We start from the raw sequence: 22,881 nt of genomic DNA, 5'->3' as shown, positions 1-22,881 counted from the left end.
CCTGGATCTGGCTGAGGATAGCAGGGGAGAGATCTGGGAACCACTGATATAGACAATAACTGTATACGTATACAGCAGTGGTGCACAGCAAGGGCCGATCCGCTTCAGGATTTTGTGCCAACTTCTGCTCTAAATTATTTAATTAGCTAAATAATGTCTTTGGCAGACATTTGTATACGCAGCTACAGCTGTATACATCCTAAAGAATTTTACTCTGCTCAAGTACAGGAGTGAACCAACAAAATTTATAGAGCTTTCAGGAAAAACTACGTAAGGTAATTAGTTGGAACTAAAGCCAGCTCGTGGACCCTCCAGGACCGAAGTTGCGCACCCCTGGTATATAGTAACTTATATATTGAATAAAATACCATCCCCTGTCTTGGTTTCATGGGTGCAAACTCACATTGTACACATTGCAGATTGCCAGTCAACAGATGTTACTGGAGCAAGGATTAAATTATTTGCTTTGTTGAAGTTAACTTCAAAGCATGCAATGGGGCGGAACAAAAAGCAGGAACTATAGCGTACTGTAGCGCCACAAATTCCCATCCATCCATCCATTCATCCATCCATCCATCCATCTTTAACCCGCTTATCCTGAACAGGGTCACAGGGGAGCTGGAGCCTATCCCAATATACATTGGGCGAAAGGCAGGAATACACCCTGGACAGGTCGCCAGTCCATCGCAGGGCACACACACCATTCACTCACACACTCATACCCACGGGGAATTTAGACTCTCCAATCAGCCTAACCTGCATGTCTTTGGACTGTGGGAGGAAACCGGAGTACCCAGAGGAAACCCACACGAACACAGGGAGAACATGCAAACTCCACACAGAGAGGTCCTGGCCGACCAAGATTCGAACCCAGGACCTCCTTGCTGTGAGGCGGCAGTGCTACCCTCCACAAATTCCCATGCATTGCAAAATGAGAATCCACATCCTTGCTTAAGCTGGGGGTGAGCTGGGGTGGGGAGCAGTTTGGCGATGAAAGGCAGGGATCCCAAAAGGACTCACCCATTGTGTGGAGCCCTGGGAAGATCTGCTCGAACCTTCATGCTCGACCAAGGCCATCGCGCCCTCCTGTTCCATTGAGTCCTCTCCCTCTGCATGGGGTCCTTCATGTATGACCATACCTACTTTGCCAGAGGTTTGCTCTATGAACAAACACACACACGTGCATCCATGTACACACAGAGGAAGTATGTTTGTTAACGTTAAGTGGACATAATTATTGCTTGGAGATACTGGAGTTTGCACTAATAACGCAAGAATAACTAAACTAGTCTTATACCACATTACCTTCGAGTGCTGCAATGTTGCAGCAGTCCATGACTAATCATGACAGTTCCTTTGGCATGGAATCATACCTAAAATGTATTCTGGTTGATAAAATGACATAGAAATGTATGTGTTGGTGTGGTCGCACCCCTGTTTGCACTGCACACCCCTGGTAGCACTCAGGGAAAAGCAGTGCAGCACCCAACGATCGGCACACCAGAGCTGAGGGGACGTCGTTCTTATCAGAACCAGTTAAAGGCATAGTGACAAAGGCAAGTGCCTGGCCCGCCCTGAATCATTACCCTTACCATACCATAACCATAACCATAACCATAACCATTACCATTACAATTACCATAACCATAACCATAACCATTACCATTACCATTACCATTACCATTACCATTACCATACCTTACTTTACCTTAACCATAACCATAACCATTACCATACCATACCATACCATACCATACCATACCATAACCATAACCATAACCATTACCATACCTTACTTTACCTTAACCATAACCATTACCATTACCATTACCATACCTTACCTTACCTTAACCATAACCATAACCATAACCATAACCATAACCATAACCATAACCATAACCTTACCTTAACCATAACCTTAACCATAACCATTACGATTACCATTACCATTACCATACCTGACCTTACCTTAACCATAACCTTAACTATAACCATTACCATTACCATTACCATACCTTACCTTACCTTACCTTAACCATTACCATTACCATTACCATACCTTAACCATAACCATAACCATTACCTTACCTTACCTTAACCATAACCATAACCATAACCATAACCATTACCATTACCATTACATTACACTTAACCATGACCCTTACCTTACCTTAACCATAACCATAACCATAACCTTAACCATAACCACAACCATAACCATTACCCTAACCTTAACCATTACCCTTACCTTACCTTAACCATAACCATAACCATAACCATAACCATTACCAATACATTACCCTTAAATTCTAAATTCAATTTTGAATGGAGATTCTCCACACGAAACTAAATTTAGTCCAGGACTAAGCTAAATCTGTGTTAAACCGTCCCATAGCATGTGCCATACAATATCTAATGCTACAGCATCTGAAAAATGACTTCAGAGGATATGATATTTTTCTCATAAGTACAGACCTACAGAATATATCAAGCTCGCCAAGGTTTTGGGAAGAATAAAAGTCACATGCACATTCAGTGCCACATGTCCAAGTGAATAAGCAAATCTCCCACTGACCAGAGCAAAAACAAGAATCATTTTTATTATTATGTATTTAATTTATTTTAAAAAATATTTTACCAGGGTACGGCGTCTGTTTCTTCTTTCTCCAGTAACACAGAAAGGCACACAGGCAGAGAGTCCCCATCACGACTGCCAATGGGATCAGCACTGCTGTGTGAGAGGTGCCATCCAACTGCAGGGGAGGCTCATCTGCAGAGTTAAAGAAAATGTCTGCCCGTCATTCATACATTTATAATCCTACGGTTTAAAATTCATCTTTGAATTCCTCTCTTGAAAACATGTCGGTTCATTGTTTCTTTGGTGTGCCTCCACCCCTAATTAGTTATTTCCCAATTGTCATCATCGTAGCATTTTCAATAATATGTTTGGTCCTTTTGATTATATACCCTATTATTATAAACACCCAAACTCTGGGTACAGTTTTTGATTAATGGTGATTTAATCAATAAACTGTATGTTATATTTCAGCCAAAAATGGAGGACACAACAGTTATCAAATCTATCTCACAGTTACAGGCCCATTTCCCACACCACCATGCTACACTGCCCCCACCCCTACTCACTGTAATCTGCTTACAGCATACTCACCCAGGGATGGTGTATCTTTTCCAGGCCTGGGTTTCACTGTTAGCTGAGTTCCATTTCCTTCTCCAGTCATAAAAGAGGGAATTTCTGCCTGAATATAACAGATGAATAGACCTGCATGGTTCATAGATACACCCGAAATACTAAAGTTGGAGCAGTTTCCAGAGATAGAAGAACCATATTTGCCTTCCGCTGTCAGGTTTGTTGATGTTGTTTGATACACTGTGCTACTCATATTTATCAGATGATCATATATTTTACATGTGCTGTTCTTCCATTCCAGTCGCACTTGCTCCATCTGCGAACCCCACCCCCAGCAGCACTGCATGTGAGCCGTCTCTCCCTCCTCCACCGTTATATTGGGAGGGTACTGGATCACACGCAAGACCTCATTATTACCTGTGTGGGGAAAAGCACTGTGTAAGTCAGAAAATACAACAAAAGCTGGCTGATCTCTCATGGTGGAAAATGTCCGCATTATTTCTTCAGTGTCAGCATTTATATAAACCTTTATATTTGACTAGGAAGTCACACTGAGATTAAAACCTCTTTTACAAATGAGACCTAGCCAAGACAGGGTCAAATAGCAGCATAACAAAATCACAATCACAAGGCCATTACAATACAGTACTAACCATAAGGATGTAGGTATGTACAATTCCAAGTGCATTACAATACACACAGTATGACAGAGTAAAACTCAAATGACAGTGGAATTAAAACATGAGTGTTACTTAAAACAATTGCAGCTAACCGTTTAATGATGTGGCATGGAATTACTGTTTGAGATGTACGCTATCCCTCCACTTTCTCGTTATAAAATAGTGGCCCTTTGACCTGTCAGCCAACGTAATTTAACACACCATAATTCATAAATGAAGCAAAAAGAACGACGGCCACAAGAAAACGGCAAGATATCCAGGCCGTTCAAAAAAATATTGCACAAAATACATACAAAAATCTCACCACCAAAAAAACAAAAAACAAAAAAACTAATAATAACATTGAGATCAAAAAAGAAATTTAGATTTCACTGATGCTGTAACAATCAACAATCACCTCTCTCACCACCCTGGCTCTTTGAGAGGGTCCAGAGCTAACAGCACAGTGCCCAGAGATAGGCAGGCATGCACACCCAGTGTGTGTGTGTGTGTGTGTGTGTGTGGAACAGGAACGCAGGAGGAGCCCATGGGATGAACTCACCGCAGGAGGACAGGAAGGACAGGATCAGACAGCTGTGGAGGGCAGTGAGCTGTGACATGTCTCTGTGCCGTGGAGAGTGATCTGTGTATGGTTGTGGGTCTCAGACTCTCTCACACACACACACACACATCTTCCTCTAACCGTCACTCCACTAACCTCAGATTACCCCTCCCTCGCTCTCTGACTCTCTCACATGTCATCAATACTCCTCTCTCTCTCTCTCTCTCTCTCTCTCTCTCTCATTCACTCTCACGTACACAAATGCAGGCACACGAAAAATCTATCTACTCACATTCGCATGCAAACACAAAGTCCCAAAACTTTATAACCAAAATATCAGTCAGTATCTGTCTGTTACTTTTTCATCTTATCAACCTCCTGGCTCCACCAGGTCGAACTGATTTGTCACACACAGATCGTCATAGTCATCAGCTCCGCTTTGTCCAATTAATCTGTAAATTTACTTAAAACTTATAAATTGGTAAAACATGGTATTTCATAGTCTCTAACAGGTTGCGAAGAAACTGAATCAGTGCATCCATCCTGCCAGAAATGTAAATATTAGAAAAATAATATTGCTTAGCAGAGCTTTAATTTAACAGGCGTCAGACTTCTATTGCTATGGACAGACCGGGTGAGATCAGCACAAAAGGTGTTACAATATCACTCAAGCAGATCAAGATCAATGTTACAGTGTGAAATAGTGCTTTCATTTTGAACATTACATTACATTACATTACGTGATATTTAGCAGACGCTCTTATCCAGAGCAACGTACAACAAAGTGCAAATCAATCACAACATACAAAGCTGTAACTTTTATTTTCATCCGTTACAATTACAACTATTCATTTATTTTTTATTTTTTACATAGTATTTACGTCACATGCACTCAGTTCAGCCCTGGGTTTTTTTTGAAGATGACGACTTCAAAATGTGTTTGGGGGAAGTTGAAAACTGATAAGAAAAGAAGCTGTGACCGATCATGTCCAGTCAGCTTCGACTGTTGTGTGCGAAAATCATAGGAGATCAGCAGTTTCAGAGATACTCAAACCACCCTGTCTGGCATCAGCAAATCATTCCACTTTGACCACATTTCTTCCTCATTCTGACATTTGGTTGGAAAAACAACTGAACCGGTTGACCATGTGTGCATGCTTTTATGCATTTAGTTGCTGCCACATGATTGGCTGATTAAATATTTGCATTAAGCTGGTGTACAGGTCTACCTAATGAAGTGCTCAGTGACGGTAAATATGCCTGATTTTTAACCAAACATGTCACTAACCAAAGGTGACGGTCTTACCAAATAGACGTCAAAAGGCCATGCCAGGTTAGAAATATATTCTGAATGTTGGTGAAAATGGCGGCACGGATGGCGCAGTGGGTAGCACTGCCGCCTCACAGCAAGGAGGTCCTGGGTTCGAATCCCCGTCGGCCGGGGCCTCTCTGTGCGGAGTTTGCATGTTCTCCCCGTGTCTGCGTGGGTTTCCTCCGGGTACTCCGGTTTCCTCCCACAGTCCAAAGACATGCACGTTAGGCTGATTGGAGAGTCTAAATTGCCCGTAGGTATGAGTGTGTGAGTGAGTGGTGTGTGTGCCCTGCGATGGACTGGCGACCTGTCCAGGGTGTATTCCTGCCTTTCGCCCAATGTATGCTGGGATAGGCTCCAGCCCCCTGTGACCCTGATCAGGATAAGCGGGTTCAGATAATGGATGGATGGATGGATGTTGGTGAAAATAAAATGCCTCTTTACAAAATGTAAGTAATCACAAAGAATAAGTAATTATTTGACCCATGTATGAAGAGTTAATTTCACAGATCGGGTCTTGAAATGACGGGGGTAATCGTCTCATTTTCAGTCTCGGGTTGGCCTGAGGAGGGCGTGGGGCAGGGGACCACGATTCTTCCTCCCACCACCTCAGCATCTGCAGCCTCCAGGAGTGACGTGGCAGGCTCATTGTCAGCTTCATTTTCCTCCTCTCTTCCAGAACTTTCTGGCGCCCTGTCTGGAGTGGAGATACAGACAAACAAACCACACACACAAAGCTCAGTGAAAAGTAAAGCCGAAGTTTGATGATGAAAGCCCGTTTACTCCTTGACTTGTTCAATTCCGGATACGTTTGCGAAAAAGCAGATACGATACAAAGCTTAATCCAGGGTGCATTACACATTTACTAATGACATAAAGTGTCTCTGAAGTGGATAGTCAATGTTGCCACGGGGCAGCAGTGTAGTGTGATAGTTAGGAAACTTGGGTTTGTAATGGAGCAGTGGGTTTGAGGGTCTGCTACAATCCAAAATGTCATGTAGTGCGGCGTATCCGCACACAGCAGAGCCAAGATGTCGGCACGTGCTCTCCATTACGTTTCATTCGGGGGTTTTTTTTTTTAGAATAGTGTGACTTGCGTTTGGTGCGCGAGAGCAGAGTACCTGCGGCTTTGGCCTCTATCCAGCAGCGGCAGAACACAGCCGTGAGCAGGGCCAGGAACGGCAGACAGCGCAGGATGAAAATCAACACCTCCTCCACACTGGCTCCTGACTCCTCCACTGCTGCAGTTTTACGCAGGCGAGTGAATTATCATTGCCCCCATATACAGTGCATAAATGAACATACTTTTCAGAAAGTCAATATTTCTGTATTATAAATCCTTATTTGCATTGGCCTTATGTAATATTCTAATATTTTGAGAAACTGCTGTAAACTGTAATCATCAAGAATAAAAAAAAAGAAAAAAAAGGCTTTAAATATTTATGTGTAATGAATCTAGAATAAATCAAATTTTCACTTTTTGAATTAAATTACGGAAAAAAATGAACTATAAAAATGAACGATATTCTAATTTCTTGGGATGCACCTGTACAATCTGCCTCAGTGCAGGCTGCAGACTGGCAAATAGGCAAACGCATCGAGCCGGGATGGGCAAGGAGGGCCGTATCCGTTTCCGGATCTCAGAACAGCTTCCGCTCTTTGTTATTGAATTAGCCCAATCCTTTACATGATCTCTCATTCATAGCCACATTCCATGACATAAACAGCAGCTGATAAAAGTTCTTCTCTTTTAGCAGTTTAATTTATCGGTCATGGTGCGTATGGCCAATTAGCTGATTGAGCCAGAGTAACTGGTGGAGTCTCCATCACGACTGCCAATGGGATCAGCACTGCTGTGACAGGGGTGGCATGCTCACCTGCTAAATAAAAGTTAAATAAAATGTTGACCGGTCATTCATACCTCTATAATCCTACTGTGTGAAATTCATCTTTGAATTCCTCTCTTGAAAGCATGTCGGTTCATTGTTTCTTTGGTGTGCCTCCACCCCTAATTTGTTATTTACAAATTGTCATCATCGTAGCATTTTCAATAATATGTTTGGTCCTTTTGATTATATACCCTATTATTATAAACATCCAAACTCTGGGTACAGTCTTTGATTAATGGTGATTTAATCAATAAACTGTATGTTACATTTCAGCCAAAAAACAGCCTGAACAGCACACATTATTTCCCATACAATGATTTATACAGCTGGAATTGAAACAATTCAGGTGAAGTACCTTGCTGGAGGACACAACAGCAATCAAATCTATCTCACAGTTACAGGCCCATTTCCCACACCACCATGCTACACTGCCCCCACCCCTACTCACTGTAATCTGCTTACAGCATACTCACCCAGGGATGGCGTATTTGTTCCAGGCCTGGGTTTCACTGTTAGCTGAGTTCCATTTCCTTCTCCAGTAATAAAATAGGGAATTTCTGCCTGAATAACACAGATGAATACACCTGCATCGTTCATAGATACACCCGAAATACTAAAGTTGGAGCAGTTTCCAGAGATAGAAGAACCATATTTGCCTTCCGCTGTCAGGTTTGTTGATGCTGTTTGATACACTGTGCTACTCATATTTATCTGATGATCATATATTTTAGATGTGCTGTTCTTCCATTCCAGTCGCACTTGCTCCATATGCGTACCCCACCCCCAGCAGCACTGCATGCGAGCCGTCTCTCCCTCCTCCACCGTTATATCGGGAGGGGACTGGATCACACGAAAGACCTCATTATTACCTGTGTGGGGAAAAGCACTGTGTAAGTCAGAAAATACAACAAAAGCTGGCTGATCTCTCACGGTGGAAAATGTCCGCATTATTTCTTCAGTGTCAGCATTTATATAAACCTTTATATTTGACGAGGAAGTAACACCGAGATTAAAACCTCTTTTACAAATGAGACCTAGCCAAGACAGGGTCAAATAGCAGCATAACAAAATCACAATCACAAGGCCATTACAATACAGTACTAACCATAAGGATGTAGGTATGTACAATTCCAAGTGCATTACAATACACACAGTATGACAGAGTAAAACTCAAATGACAGTGGAATTAAAACATGAGTGTTACTTAAAACAATTGCAGCTAACCGTTTAATGATGTGGCATGGAATTACTGTTTGAGATGTACGCTATCCCTCCACTTTCTCGTTATAAAATAGCGGCCCTTTGACCTGTCAGCCTACGTAATTTAACACACCATAAATCATAAATGAAGCGAAAAGAACGACGGCCACAAGAAAACGGCAAGATATCCAGGCCGTTCAAAAAAATATTGCACAAAATACATACAAAAATCTCACCACCAAAAAAATAAATAAAAAAATAACAAATAATAACATCGAGATCTAAAGAGAAATTTAGATTTCACTGATGCTGTAACAATCAACAATCACCTCTCTCACCACCCTGGCTCTTTGAGAGGGTCCAGAGCTAACAGCACAGTGCCCAGAGATAGGCAGGCATGCACACCCAGTGTGTGTGTGTGTGTGTGTGTGTGTGTGTGTGTGTGTGTGTGTGTGTGTGTGTGTGTGTGTGTGTGTGTGTGTGTGTGTGTGTGTGTGTGTGTGTGTGTGTGTGTGTGTGTGTGTGTGTGGAACAGGAACGCAGGAGGAGCCCATGGGATGAACTCACCGCAGGAGGACAGGAAGGACAGGATCAGACAGCTGTGGAGGGCAGTGAGCTGTGACATGTCTCTGTGCCGTGGAGAGTGATCTGTGTATGGTCGTGGGTCTCAGACTCTCTCACACACATACATACACACACACACACACACACACACACACACACACCTTCCTCTAACCGACACTCCACTAACCTCAGATTACCCCTCCCTCACTCTCTGACTCTCTCACATGTCATCAATACTCCTCTCTCTCTCTCTCTCTCTCTCTCATTCACTCTCACGTACACAAATGCAGGCACACGCAAAATCTATCTACTCACATTCGCATGCAAACACAAAGTCCCAAAACTTTATAACCAAAATATCAGTCAGTATCTGTCTGTTACTTTTTCATCTTATCAACCTCCTGGCTCCACCAGGTCGAACTGATTTGTCACACACAGATCGTCATAGTCATCAGCTCCGCTTTGTCCAATTAATCTGTAAATTTACTTAAAACTTATAAATTGGTAAAACATGGTATTTCATAGTCTCTAACAGGTTGCGAAGAAACTGAATCAGTGCATCCATCCTGCCAGAAATGTAAATATTAGAAAAATAATATTGCTTAGCAGAGCTTTAATTTAACAGGCGTCAGACTTCTATTGCTATGGACAGACTGGGTGAGATCAGCACAAAAGGTGTTACAATATCACTCAAGCAGATCAAGATCAATGTTACAGTGTGAAATAGTGCTTTCATTTTGAACATTACATTACATTACATTACGTGATATTTAGCAGACGCTCTTATCCAGAGCAACGTACAACAAAGTGCAAATCAATCACAACATACAAAGCTGTAACTTTTATTTTCATCCGTTACAATTACAACAATTCATTTATTTTTTATTTTTTACATAGTATTTACGTCACATGCACTCAGTTCAGCCCTGGGTTTTTTTTGAAGATGACGACTTCAAAATGTGTTCGGGGGAAGTTGAAAACTGATAAGAAAAGAAGCTGTGACCGATCATGTCCAATCAGCTTCGACTGTTGTGTGCGAAAATCAAAGGAGATCAGCAGTTTCAGAGATACTCAAACCACCCTTTCTGGCATCAGCAAATCATTCCACTTTGACCACATTTCTTCCTCATTCTGACATTTGGTTGGAAAAACAACTGAACCTGTTGACCATGTGTGCATGCTTTTATGCATTTAGTTGCTGCCACATGATTGGCTGATTAAATATTTGCATTAAGCTGGTGTACAGGTCTACCTAATGAAGTGCTCAGTGACGGTAAATATGCCTGATTTTGAACCAACCATGACACTAACCGAAGGTGATGGTCTTATATTATATATTCTGAACGTTGGTGAAAATAAAATGCCTCTTTACAAAATGAAAGTAATCTCAAAGATTTTTTTAAAATTCACAGTCAAGTATTTATTTGACCCATGTATGAAGAGTTAATTCCACAGATCGGGTCATGAAATGACGGGGGTAATCGTCTCATTTTCAGTCTCGGGTTGGCCTGAGGAGGGCGTGGGGCAGGGAACCACGATTCTTCCTCCCACCACCTCAGCATCTGCAGCCTCCAGGAGTGACGTGGCAGGCTCATTGTCAGCTTCATTTTCCTCCTCTCTTCCAGAACCTTCTGGCGCCCTGTCTGGAGTGGAGGTACAGACGAACAAACCACGCACAAAGCTCAGTGAAAAGTAAAGCCGAAGTTTGATGATGAAAGCCTGTTTACTCCTTGACTTGTTCAATTTCGGATTCGTTTGCGAAAAGCAGATACTGTACAAAGCTTAATCCAGGGCGCATTACACATTTACTAATGACATGAAGTGTCTCTGAAGTGGATAGTCAATGTTGCCACGGGGCAGCAGTGTAGTGTGATAGTTTGGAAACTTGGGTTTGTAATGGAGCAGTGGGTTTGAGGGTCTGCTACAATCCAAAATGTCATGTAGTGCGGCGTATCCGCACACAGCAGAGCCAAGATGTCGGCACGTGCTCTCCATTACGTTTCATCCATCCATCCATCCATTATCTTAACCCGCTTATCCTGAACAGGGTCGCAGGGGGGCTGGAGCCTATCCCAGCATACATTGGGCGAAAGGCAGGAATACACCCTGGACAGGTCGCCAGTCCATCGCAGGGCACACACACCATTCACTCACATCCTCATACTCATACCTATGGGCAATTTAGACTCTCCAATCAGCCTAACCTGCATGTCTCCGGACGGTGGGAGGAAACCGGAGTACCCGGAGGAAACCCATGCAGACACGGGGAGAACATGCAAACTCCGCACAGAGAGGCCCCGGCTGACGGGGATTCGAACCCAGGACCTCCTTGTTGTGAGGCGGCAGTGCCACCTCTCCATTACGTTTCATTAGGTTTTTTTTTTAAGTTTTTTTTAAGAATAGTGTGACTTGCGTTTGGTGCGCGAGAGCAGAGTACCTGCAGCTTTGGCCTCTATCCAGCAGAGGCAGAACACAGCCGTGAGCAGGGCCAGGAACGGCAGACAGCGCAGGATGAAAATCAACACCTCCTCCACACTGGCTCCTGACTCCTCCACTGCTGTAGTTTTACGCAGGCGAGTGAATTATCATTGCCCCCATATACAGTGCATGAATGAACATTCTTTTCAGGTCAACATTTTATGTATTATAAATACTTTTTTGCATTGGCCTTATGTTATATTCTAATATTTTGAGAAACTGCCGTAAACCGTTGTTACAACCCTGGCTCAGGGAATATAACATAGTGGAAACAGACACAGTTAAAGTGTTTGAAAATAACTACATTTATCGTAACACAAGAACTATGAACTGCTCAAAACAAAATGGTGGATGTTGAAGGCCCTGCTGCTGCAGAGCTGGCTGCCAAGACAAAGAGAGAGAGAGTGGAGGAAGGGGAGGAGTTTATATACTCCAGCCTATGGCAGGTGCGGCAGGTTAGTAATCAGTGCAGGGTACACCTCCTGGCTCCACCTGCAGGACGAGACTGGAACCACACATACCCCCTTACGTAACACCGTAATGAAGATGAAAAAAAATACTTAAAAAAAGGCTTTCAATATTTATGTGTAATGAATCACTGATGAATTCACTTTTTGAATTAAATTAGGGAAAAAAATGAACGATATTCTAATTTCTTGGGATGCACCTGTACAATCTGCCTCAGTGCAGGCTGCAGACTGGCAAATAGGCTTTCAGACCAACTTCCGCTCTTTGTTATTGAATTAGCCCAATCCTTTACATGATCTCTCATTCATAGCCACATTCCATGACATAAACAGCAGCTGATAAAAGTTCTTCTCTTTTAGCATTTTAATTTATCGGTCATGGTGCGTATGGCCAATTAGCTGATTGAGCCAGAGTAACTGGTGGAGTCTCCATCACGACTGCCAATGGGATCAGCACTGCTGTGACAGGGGTGGCATGCTCACCTGCTAAATAAAAGTTAAATAAAATGTTGACCGGTCATTCATACCTCTATAATCCTACTGTGTGAAATTCATCTTTGAATTCCTCTCTTGAAAGCATGTCGGTTCATTGTTTCTTTGGTGTGCCTCAACCCCTAATTTGTTATTTCCCAATTGTCATCATCGTAGCATTTTCAATAATATGTTTGGTCCTTTTGATTATATACCCTATTATTATAAACATCCAAACTCTGGGTACAGTTTTTGATTAATGGTGATTTAAACATTTCAGCCAAAAATGGAGGGCACGACAGCAATCAAATCTATCTCACAGTTACAGGCCCATTTCCCACACCACCATGCTACACTGCCCCCACCCCTACTCACTGTAATCTGCTGACAGCATACTCACCCTGAGGTGTCGTATCTGTTCCAGGCCTGGGTTTCACTGTTAGCCGAGTTCGATTTCCTTTTCCAGCTATATAATAGGGAATTTCTGCCTGAATAGAACAGATGAATACACCTGCATGGTTCATAGATACACCTGAAATACTAAAGTCGGAGCACTTTCCAGAGATAGAAGAATCATATTTGCCTTCCTTTGCCAGGTTTGTTGATGTTGTTTGATATACTGTGCTACGCATATCTATTCTATGATAATATATTTTAGATGTGCTGTTCTCCCAAATCAGTTGCACTTGCTCCATCTGCGAACCCCACCCCCAGCAGCACTGCATGTGAGCCGTCTCTCCCTCCTCCATCGTTATATCGGAAGGGTACTGGATCACACGCAAGACCTCATTATTACCTGTGTGGGGAAAAGCACTGTGTAAGTCAGAAAATACAACAAAAGCTGGCTGATCTCTCACGGTGGAAAATGTCCGCATTATTTCTTCAGTGTCAGCATTAATATAAACCTTTATATTTCACTAGGAAGTCACACTGAGATTAAAAACTCTGTTACAAATGAGACCTAGCCAAGACAGGGTCGAATAGCAGCAAAACAAAATCACAATCACAAGGCCATTACAATACAGTATTAACCATAAGGATGTAGGTATGTACAATTCCAAGTGCATTACAATACACACAGTATGACAGAGCAAAACTCAAATGACAGTGGAATTAACACATCAGTGTTACTTAAAACAATTGCAGCTAAACGTTTAATGATGTGGCATGGAATTACTGTTTGAGATGTACGCTATCCCTCCACTTTCTCGTTATAAAATAGCGGCCCTTTGACCTGTCAGCCAACGTAATTTAACACACCATAATTCATAAATGAAGCAAAAAGAATGACGGCCACAAGAAAACGGCAAGATATCCAGGCCGTTCAAAATAAATATTGTACAAAATACATACTAAAATCTCTCCACCAAAAAAATAAATAAATAAATGACAAATAATAAAAAAGGCTTTCAATATTTATGTGTAATGAATCTACAATAAATCAAATTTTCACTTTTTTAATTAAATTAGGGAAAAAAATGAACTATGAAAATGAACGATATTCTAATTTCTTGGGATGCACCTGTACAATCTGCCTCAATGCAGGCTGCAGACTGACAAATAGGCAAACGCATCGAGCCGGGATGGGCAAGGAGGCCCGTATCCGTTTCCGGATTTCAGAACAGCTTCCGCTCTTTGTTATTGAATTAGCCCAATCCTTTACATGATCTCTCATTCATAGCCACATTCCATGACCTAAACAGCAGCTGATAAATGTTCTTCTCTTTTAGCATTTTAATTTATCGGTCATGGTGTGTATGGCTAATTAGCTGATTGAGCCAGGGTTACTGGTGGAGTCTCCATCACGATTGCTGTGAGAGGGGTGGCATCCAATGACTCAACTAACGAGTTAAATAAAATGTCTACCCTTCATTCATACCTCTATAATCCTACTGTGTGAAATTCATCTTTGAATTCCTCTCTTGAAAGCATGTCGGTTCATTGTTTCTTTGGTGTGCCTCCACCCCTAATTTGTTATTTACAAATTGTCATCATCGTAGCATTTTCAATAATATGTTTGGTCCTTTTGATTATATACCCTATTATTATAAACACCCAAACTCTGGGTACAGTCTTTGATTAATGGTGATTTTATCAATAAACTGTATGTTACATTTCAGCCAAAAAAACTTTTGCTTACCCTGAACAGCACACATTATTTCCCATACAATGATTTATACAGCTGGAATTGAAACAATTCAGGTGAAGTACCTTGCTGGAGGGCACAACAGCAATCAAATCTATCTCACAGTTACAGGCCCATTTCCCACACCACCATGCTACACTGCCCCCATCCCTACTCACTGTACTCTGCTTACAGCATACTCACCCAGGGATGGCGTATTTGTTCCAGGCCTGGGTTTCACTGTTAGCTGAGTTCCATTTCCTTCTCCAGTCATAAAATAGGGAATTTCTGCCTGAATAACACAGATGAATACACCTGCATGGTTCATAGATACACCAGAAATACTAAAGTTGGAGCAGTTTCCAGAGATAGAAGAACCATATTCGCCTTCCTTTGCCAGGTTTGTTGATGTTGTTTGATACACTGTGCTACTCATATTTATCAGATGATCATATATTTTAGATGTGCTGTTCTTCCATTCCAGTCGCACTTGCTCCTTCTGCGAACCCCACCCCCAGCAGCACTGCATGTGAGCCGTCTCTCCCTCCTCCACCGTTATATCGGGAGGGTACTGGATCACACGCAAGACCTCATTATTACCTGTGTGGGGAAAAGCACTGTGTAAGTCAGAAAATACAACAAAAGCTGGCTGATCTCTCACGGTGGAAAATGTCTGCATTATTTCTTCAGCATCAGCATTTATATAAACCTTTATATTTGACTAGGAAGTCACACTGAGATTAAAACCTCTTTTACAAATGTGACCTAGCCAAGACAGGGTCAAATAGCAGCATAACAAAATCACAATCACAAGGCCATTACAATACAGTACTAACCATAAGGATGTAGGTATGTACAATTCCAAGTGCATTACAATACACACAGTATGACAGAGCAAAACTCAAATGACAGTGGAATTAACACATCAGTGTTACTTAAAACAATTGCAGCTAACCGTTTAATGACGTGGCATGGAATTACTGTTTGAGATGTACGCTATCCCTCCACTTTCTCGTTATAAAATAGCGGCCCTTTGACCTGTCAGCCAACGTAATTTAACACACCATAAATCATAAATGAAGCAAAAAGAACGACGGCCACAAGAAAACGGCAAGATATCCAGGCCGTTCAAAAAAATATTGTACAAAATACATACAAAAATCTCACCACCAAAAAAACAAAAAACAAAAAAACTAATAATAACATCGAGATCTAAAAAGAAATTTAGATTTCACTGACACTGTAACAATCAACAATCACCTCTCTCACCACCCTGGCTCTTTGAGAGGGTCCAGAGCTAACAGCACAGTGCCCAGAGATAGGCAGGCATGCACACCCAGTGTGTGTGTGTGTGTGTGTGTGTGTGTGTGTGTGTGCGTGTGTGTGTGTGTGAGTGTGTGTGTGTGTGTGTGTGTGTGTGTGTCTGTGTGTGTGTGTGTGTGTGTGTGTGTGTGTGTGTGGAACAGGAACACAGAAGGAGCCCATGGGATGAACTCACCGCAGGAGGACAGGAAGGACAGGATCAGACAGCTGTGGAGGGCAGTGAGCTGTGACATGTCTCTGTGCCGTGGAGAGTGATCTGTGTATGGTCGTGGGTCTCAGACTCTCTCACACACACATACACACACACACACACACACACACACACATCTTCCTCTGACCGTCACTCCACTAACCTCAGATTACCCCTCCCTCACTCTCTGACTCTCTCACATGTCATCAATACTCCTCTCTCTCTCTCTCTCTCTCTCTCTCTCTCTCATTCACTCTCACGTACACAAACGCAGGCACACGCAAAATCTATCTACTCACATTCGCATGCAAACACATACTCTTACCAAATCCCAAAACTTTTATTTTAATCCGTTACAATTACAACAATTCTTTTTTTACATAGTATTTACGTCACATGCACTCAGTTCAGCCCTAGTTTTTTTTTTTTTTTTAAGAAGACGACATCAAAATGTGTGCCACTTTGACCACATTGCTTCCTCATTCTGACATTGGGTTGGAAAAACAACTGAACCTGTTGACCATGTTTGCACGCTTTTATGCATTTAGTTGCTGCCACATGATTGGCTGATTAAATATTTGCATTAAGCTGTTGTACAGGTCTACCTAATGAAGTGCTCAGTGAGGGTAAATATGCCTGATTTTGAACCAAACATGTCACTAACCAAAGGTGACGGTCTTACCAAATAGAAGTCAAAAGGCCATGCCAGGTTAGAAATATATTCTGAATGTTGGTGAAAATAAAATGCCTCTTTACAAAATGCAAGTAATCTCAAAGATTTTTTTAAAATTCACAGTCAAGTAATTATTTGACCCATGTAAGAGGAGTTAATTCCACAGATCGGGTCTTGAAATGACGGGGGTAATCGTCTCATTTTCAGTCTCGGGTTGGCCTGAGGAGGGCGTGGGGCAAGGGACCACGATTCTTCCTCCCACCACCTCAGCATCTGCAGCCTCCAGGAGTGACGTGGCAGGCTCATTGTCAGCTTCATTTTCCTCCTCTCTTCCAGAACCTTCTGGAGCCCTGTCTGGAGTGGAGGTATAGACAAACAAACCACACACACAAAGCTCAGTGAAAAGTAAAGCCGAAGTTTGATGATGAAAGCCCGTTTACTCCTTGACTAGTTCAATTCCGGATACGTTTGTGAAAAGCAGATACTGTACAAAGCTTAATCCAGGGTGCATTACACATTTACTAATGACATAAAGTGTCTCTGAAGTGGATAGTCAATGTTGCCACGGGGCAGCAGTGTAGTGTGATAGTTTGGAAACTTGGGTTTGTCATGGAGCAGTGGGTTTGAGGGTCTGCTACAATCCAAAATGTCATGTAGTGCGGCGTATCCGCACACAGCAGAGCCAAGATGTCGGCACGTGCTCTCCGTTACGTTTCATCCATCCATCCATCCATTATCTTAACCCGCTTATCCTGAACAGGGTCGCAGGGGGGCTGGAGCCTATCCCAGCATACATTGGGCGAAAGGCAGGAATACACCCTGGACAGGTCTCCAGTCCATCGCAGGGCACACACACCATTCACTCACATACTCATACTCATACTCAATTTAGACTCTCCAATCAGCCTATCCTGCATGTCTTCGGACGGTGGGAGGAAACCGGAGTACCCGGAGGAAACCCACGCAGACACGGGGAGAACATGCAAACTCCGCACAGAGAGGCCCCGGCCGACGGGGATTCGAACCCAGGACCTCCTTGTTGTGAGGCGGCAGTGCCACCCACTGCACCATCCGTGCCACCTCTCCATTACGTTTCATTAGGTTTTTTTTTGTTAGTTTTTTTTAAGAATAGTGTGACTTGCGTTTGGTGCGCGAGAGCAGAGTACCTGCAGCTTTGGCCTCTATCCTGCAGAGGCAGAACACAGCCGTGAGCAGGGCCAGGAACGGCAGACAGCGCACGATGAAAATCAACACCTCCTCCACACTGGCTCCTGACTCCTCCACTGCTGCAGTTTTACGCAGGCGAGTGAATTATCATTGCCCCCATATACAGTGCATAAATGAACATTCTTTTCAGGTCAACATTTCTGTACTATAAATCCTTTTTTGCATTGGCCTTATGTTATATTCTAATATTTTGAGAAACTGCCATAAACCGTTGTTACAACCCTGGCTCAGGGAATATAACATAGTGGAAACAGACACAGTTAAAGTGTTTGAAAATAACTACATTTATTGTAACACAAGAACTATGAACTGCTCAAAACAAAATGGTGGATGTTGAAGGCCCTGCTGCTGCAGAGCTGGCTGCCAAGACAAAAAGAGAGAGTGGGTGGAGGAAGGGGAGGAGTTTATATACTCCAGCCCATGGCAGGTGCGGCAGGTTAGTAATCAGTGCAGGGTACACCTCCTGGCTCCACCTGCAGGACAAGACTGGAACCACACATACCCCCTTACGTAACACCTTAATGAAGATGAAAAAAAATAATTAAAAAAAGGCTTTCAATATTTATGTGTAATGAATCACTGATGAATTCACTTTTTGAATTAAATTAGGGAAAGAAATGAACTATAAAAATGAACGATATTCTAATTTCTTGGGATGCACCTGTACAATCTGCCTCAGTGCAGGCTGCAGACTGGCAAATAGGCTTTCAGACCAACTTCCGCTCTTTGTTATTGAATTAGCCCAATCCTTTACATGATGTCTCATTCATAGCCACATTCCATGACCTAAACAGCAGTTGATAAAAGTTCTTCTCTTTTAGCAGTTTAATTTATCGGTCATGGTGCGTATGGCCAATTAGCTGATTGAGCCAGGGTAACTGGTGGAGTCTCCATCACGACTGCCAATGGGATCAGCACTGCTGTGACAGGGGTGGCATCCAATGGCTCAACTGCAGCGTTAAATAAAATGTCTACCCTTCATTCATACCTTTATAATCCAACGGTGTAAAATTCATCTTTGAATTCCTCTCTTGAAAGCATGTCGGTTCATTGTTTCTTTGGTGTGCCTCCACCCCTAATTTGTTATTTACAAATTGTCATCATCGTAGCATTTTCAATAATATGTTTGGTCCTTTTGATTATACACCCTATTATTATAAACACCCAAACTCTGGGTACAGTTTTTGATTAATGGTGATTTAAACATTTCAGCCAAAAATGGAGGGCACGACAGCAATCAAATCTATCTCACAGTTACAGGCCCATTTCCCACACCACCATGCTACACTGCCCCCACCCCTACTCATTGTAATCTGCTGACAGCATACTCACCCTGGGGTGTCGTATCTGTTCCAGGCCTGGGTTTCACTGTTAGCCGAGTTCCATTTCCTTTTCCAGCTATATAATAGGGAATTTCTGCCTGAATAGAACAGATGAATACACCTGCATGGTTCATAGATACACCTGAAATACTAAAGTCGGAGCACTTTCCAGAGATAGAAGAACCATATTTGTCTTCCTTTGCCAGGTTTGTTGATGTTGTTTGATATACTGTGCTACGCATATCTATTCTATGATAATATATTTTAGATGTGCTGTTCTCCCAAATCAGTTGCACTTGCTCCATCTGCGAACCCCACCCCCAGCAGCACTGCATGTGAGCCGTCTCTCCCTCCTCCACCGTTATATCGGCAGGGTACTGGATCACACGCAAGACCTCATTATTACCTGTGTGGGGAAAAGCACTGTGTAAGTCAGAAAATACAACAAAAGCTGGCTGATCTCTCACGGTGGAAAATGTCCGCATTATTTCTTCAGTGTCAGCATTAATATAAACCTTTATATTTCACTAGGAAGTCACACTGAGATTAAAACCTCTTTTACAAATGAGACCTAGCCAAGACAGGGTCAAATAGCAGCATAACAAAATCACAATCACAAGGCCATTACAATACAGTACTAACCATAAGAATGTAGGTATGTACAATTCCAAGTGCATTACAATACACACAGTATGACAGAGCAAAACTCAAATGACAGTGGAATTAACACATCAGTGTTACTTAAAACAATTGCAGCTATACGTTTAATGATGTGGCATGGAATTACTGTTTGAGATGTACGCTATCCCTCCACTTTCTCGTTATAAAATAGCGGCCCTTTGACCTGTCAGCCAACGTAATTTAACGCACCATAATTCATAAATGAAGCAAAAAGAATGACGGCCACAAGAAAACGGCAAGATATCCAGGCCGTTCAAAATAAATATAGTACAAAATACATAATAAAATCTCTCCACCAAAAAAAATAAAAAATAAATGACAAATAATAAAAAAGGCTTTTAATATTTATGTGTAATGAATCTACAATAAATCAAATTTTCACTTTTTTAATTAAATTAGGGAAAAAAATGAACTATGAAAATGAACGATATTCTAAGTTCTTGGGATGCACCTGTACAATCTGCCTCAGTGCAGGCTGCAGACTGACAAATAGGCAAACGCATCGAGCCGGGATGGGCAAGGAGGGCCGTATCCTTTTCCGGATTTCAGACCAACTTCCGCTCTTTGTTATTGAATTAGCCCAATCCTTTACATGATCTCTCATTCATAGCCACATTCCATGACCTAAACAGCAGCTGATAAATGTTCTTCTCTTTTAGCATTTTAATTTATCGGTCATGGTGTGTATGGCTAATTAACTGATTGAGCCAGGGTTACTGGTGGAGTCTCCATCACGATTGCTGTGAGAGGGGTGGCATCCAATGACTCAACTGCAGCGTTAAATAAAATGTCTACCCTTCATTCATACCTCTATAATCCTACTGTGTGAAATTCATCTTTGAATTCCTCTCTTGAAAGCATGTCGGTTCATTGTTTCTTTGGTGTGCCTCCACCCCTAATTTGTTATTTACAAATTGTCATCATCGTAGCATTTTCAATAATATGTTTGGTCCTTTTGATTATATACCCTATTATTATAAACACCCAAACTCTGGGTACAGTCTTTGATTAATGGTGATTTTATCAATAAACTGTATGTTACATTTCAGCCAAAAAAACTTTTGCTTACCCTGAACAGCACACATTATTTCCCATACAATGATTTATACAGCTGGAATTGAAACAATTCAGGTGAAGTACCTTGCTGGAGGGCACAACAGCAATCAAATCTATCTCACAGTTACAGGCCCATTTCCCACACCACCATGCTACACTGCCCCCATCCCTACTCACTGTACTCTGCTTACAGCATACTCACCCAGGGGTGTCGTATTTGTTCCAGGCCTGGGTTTCACTGTTAGCTGAGTTCCATTTCCTTCTCCAGTCATAAAATAGGGAATTTCTGCCTGAATAACACAGATGAATACACCTGCATGGTGCATAGATACACCCGAAATACTAAAGTCGGAGCAGTTTCCAGAGATAGAAGAACCATATTCGCCTTCCTTTGCCAGGTTTGTTGATGTTGTTTGATACACTGTGCTACTCATATTTATCAGATGATCATATATTTTAGATGTGCTGTTCTCCCAAATCAGTCGCACTTGCTCCATCTGCGAACCCCACCCCCAGCAGCACTGCATGTGAGCCGTCTCTCCCTCCTCCACCGTTATATCGGGAGGGGACTGGATCACACGCAAGACCTCATTATTACCTGTGTGGGGAAAAGCACTGTGTAAGTCAGAAAATACAACAAAAGCTGGCTGATCTCTCACGGTGGAAAATGTCTGCATTATTTCTTCAGCATCAGCATTAATATAAACCTATTTGACTAGGAAGTCACACTGAGATTAAAACCTCTTTTACAAATGTGACCTAGCCAAGACAGGGTCAAATAGCAGCATAACAAAATCACAATCACAAGGCCATTACAATACAGTACTAACCATAAGGATGTAGGTATGTACAATTCCAAGTGCATTACAATACACACAGTATGACAGAGCAAAACTCAAATGACAGTGGAATTAACACGAGTGTTACTTAAAACAATTGCAGCTAACCGTTTAATGACGTGGCATGGAATTACTGTTTGAGATGTACGCTATCCCTCCACTTTCTCGTTATAAAATAGCGGCCCTTTGACCTGTCAGCCAACGTAATTTAACACACCATAAATCATAAATGAAGCAAAAAGAACGACGGCCACAAGAAAACGGCAAGATATCCAGGCCGTTCAAAAAAATATTGTACAAAATACATACAAAAATCTCACCACCAAAAAAACAAAAAACAAAAAACAAATAATAACATTGAGATCTAAAGAGAAATTTAGATTTCACTGATGCTGTAGCAATCAACAATCACCTCTCTCACCACCCTGGCTCTTTGAGAGGGTCCAGAGCTAACAGCACAGTGCCTAGAGATAGGCAGGCACGCACACCCAGTGTGTGTGTGTGTGTGTGTGTGTGTGGAACAGGAACGCAGGAGGAGCCCATGGGATGAACTCACCGCAGGAGGACAGGAAGGACAGGATCAGACAGCTGTGGAGGGCAGTGAGCTGTGACATGTCTCTGTGCCGTGGAGAGTGATCTGTGTATGGTCGTGGGTCTCAGACTCTCTCACACACACACACACACACACACACACA

The 22,881-nt window shown here is 42.3% G+C and overlaps 2 protein-coding genes across 4 annotated transcripts in view; both read right to left on the bottom strand.

Annotated features, from left to right (window-relative positions):
• Positions 1-22,881, bottom strand: part of LOC133134856 (cell adhesion molecule 4-like) — a 29,036-nt gene that overhangs the window by 1,611 nt on the left and 4,544 nt on the right. Inside the window, exons 1-5 of one of the 3 annotated variants that reach the window (XM_061251360.1) lie at positions 22,743-22,869; positions 21,550-21,945; positions 19,621-20,016; positions 18,228-18,347; positions 16,710-17,415 (exon numbers count right to left, since the gene is read on the bottom strand). In XM_061251360.1, the coding sequence (XP_061107344.1) occupies positions 17,216-17,415; positions 18,228-18,347; positions 19,621-20,016; positions 21,550-21,945; positions 22,743-22,800 (1,170 nt within the window). In that variant the 5' untranslated portion in view covers positions 22,801-22,869 and the 3' untranslated portion in view covers positions 16,710-17,215. Of the gene's footprint in view, positions 1-1,020; positions 1,161-2,638; positions 2,771-16,709; positions 17,416-18,227; positions 18,348-19,620; positions 20,279-21,549; positions 21,946-22,742; positions 22,870-22,881 lie in introns of those variants that run through there. The other 2 variants (XM_061251361.1, XM_061251362.1) reach the window with 2 other exon arrangements.
• On the bottom strand, positions 10,302-16,524 carry LOC133134857 (transmembrane and immunoglobulin domain-containing protein 2-like). The gene is made up of 5 exons (XM_061251364.1): positions 16,374-16,524; positions 15,080-15,475; positions 13,151-13,546; positions 11,772-11,891; positions 10,302-10,977 (listed from the first exon to the last, which is right to left on the bottom strand). The coding sequence occupies exons 1-5, from the start codon at positions 16,429-16,431 to the stop codon at positions 10,796-10,798; spliced, it is 1,152 nt and encodes a 383-aa protein (XP_061107348.1). The 5' UTR covers positions 16,432-16,524; the 3' UTR covers positions 10,302-10,795.

This window comes from Conger conger, chromosome 8 (genome assembly GCF_963514075.1).
Source record: "Conger conger chromosome 8, fConCon1.1, whole genome shotgun sequence".
Lineage (NCBI taxonomy): Eukaryota > Metazoa > Chordata > Actinopteri > Anguilliformes > Congridae > Conger > Conger conger.
This window is presented reverse-complemented; position numbering and strand designations above follow the sequence as displayed.

Coding starts and splice junctions, on each gene's coding strand:
- LOC133134857 (XM_061251364.1), bottom strand. CDS start 16,431: ATGTCACAGCTCACTGCCCTCCACAGCTGTCTGATCCTGTCCTTCCTG. Junction 11,892..13,150: donor AACAGATACGACACCTCAGG/GTGAGTATGCTG, acceptor GTAAAACTACAG/CAGTGGAGGAGTCAGGAGCC. Junction 10,978..11,771: donor GATAGAGGCCAAAGCTGCAG/GTACTCTGCTCT, acceptor CCTCCACTCCAG/ACAGGGCGCCAGAAGGTTCT.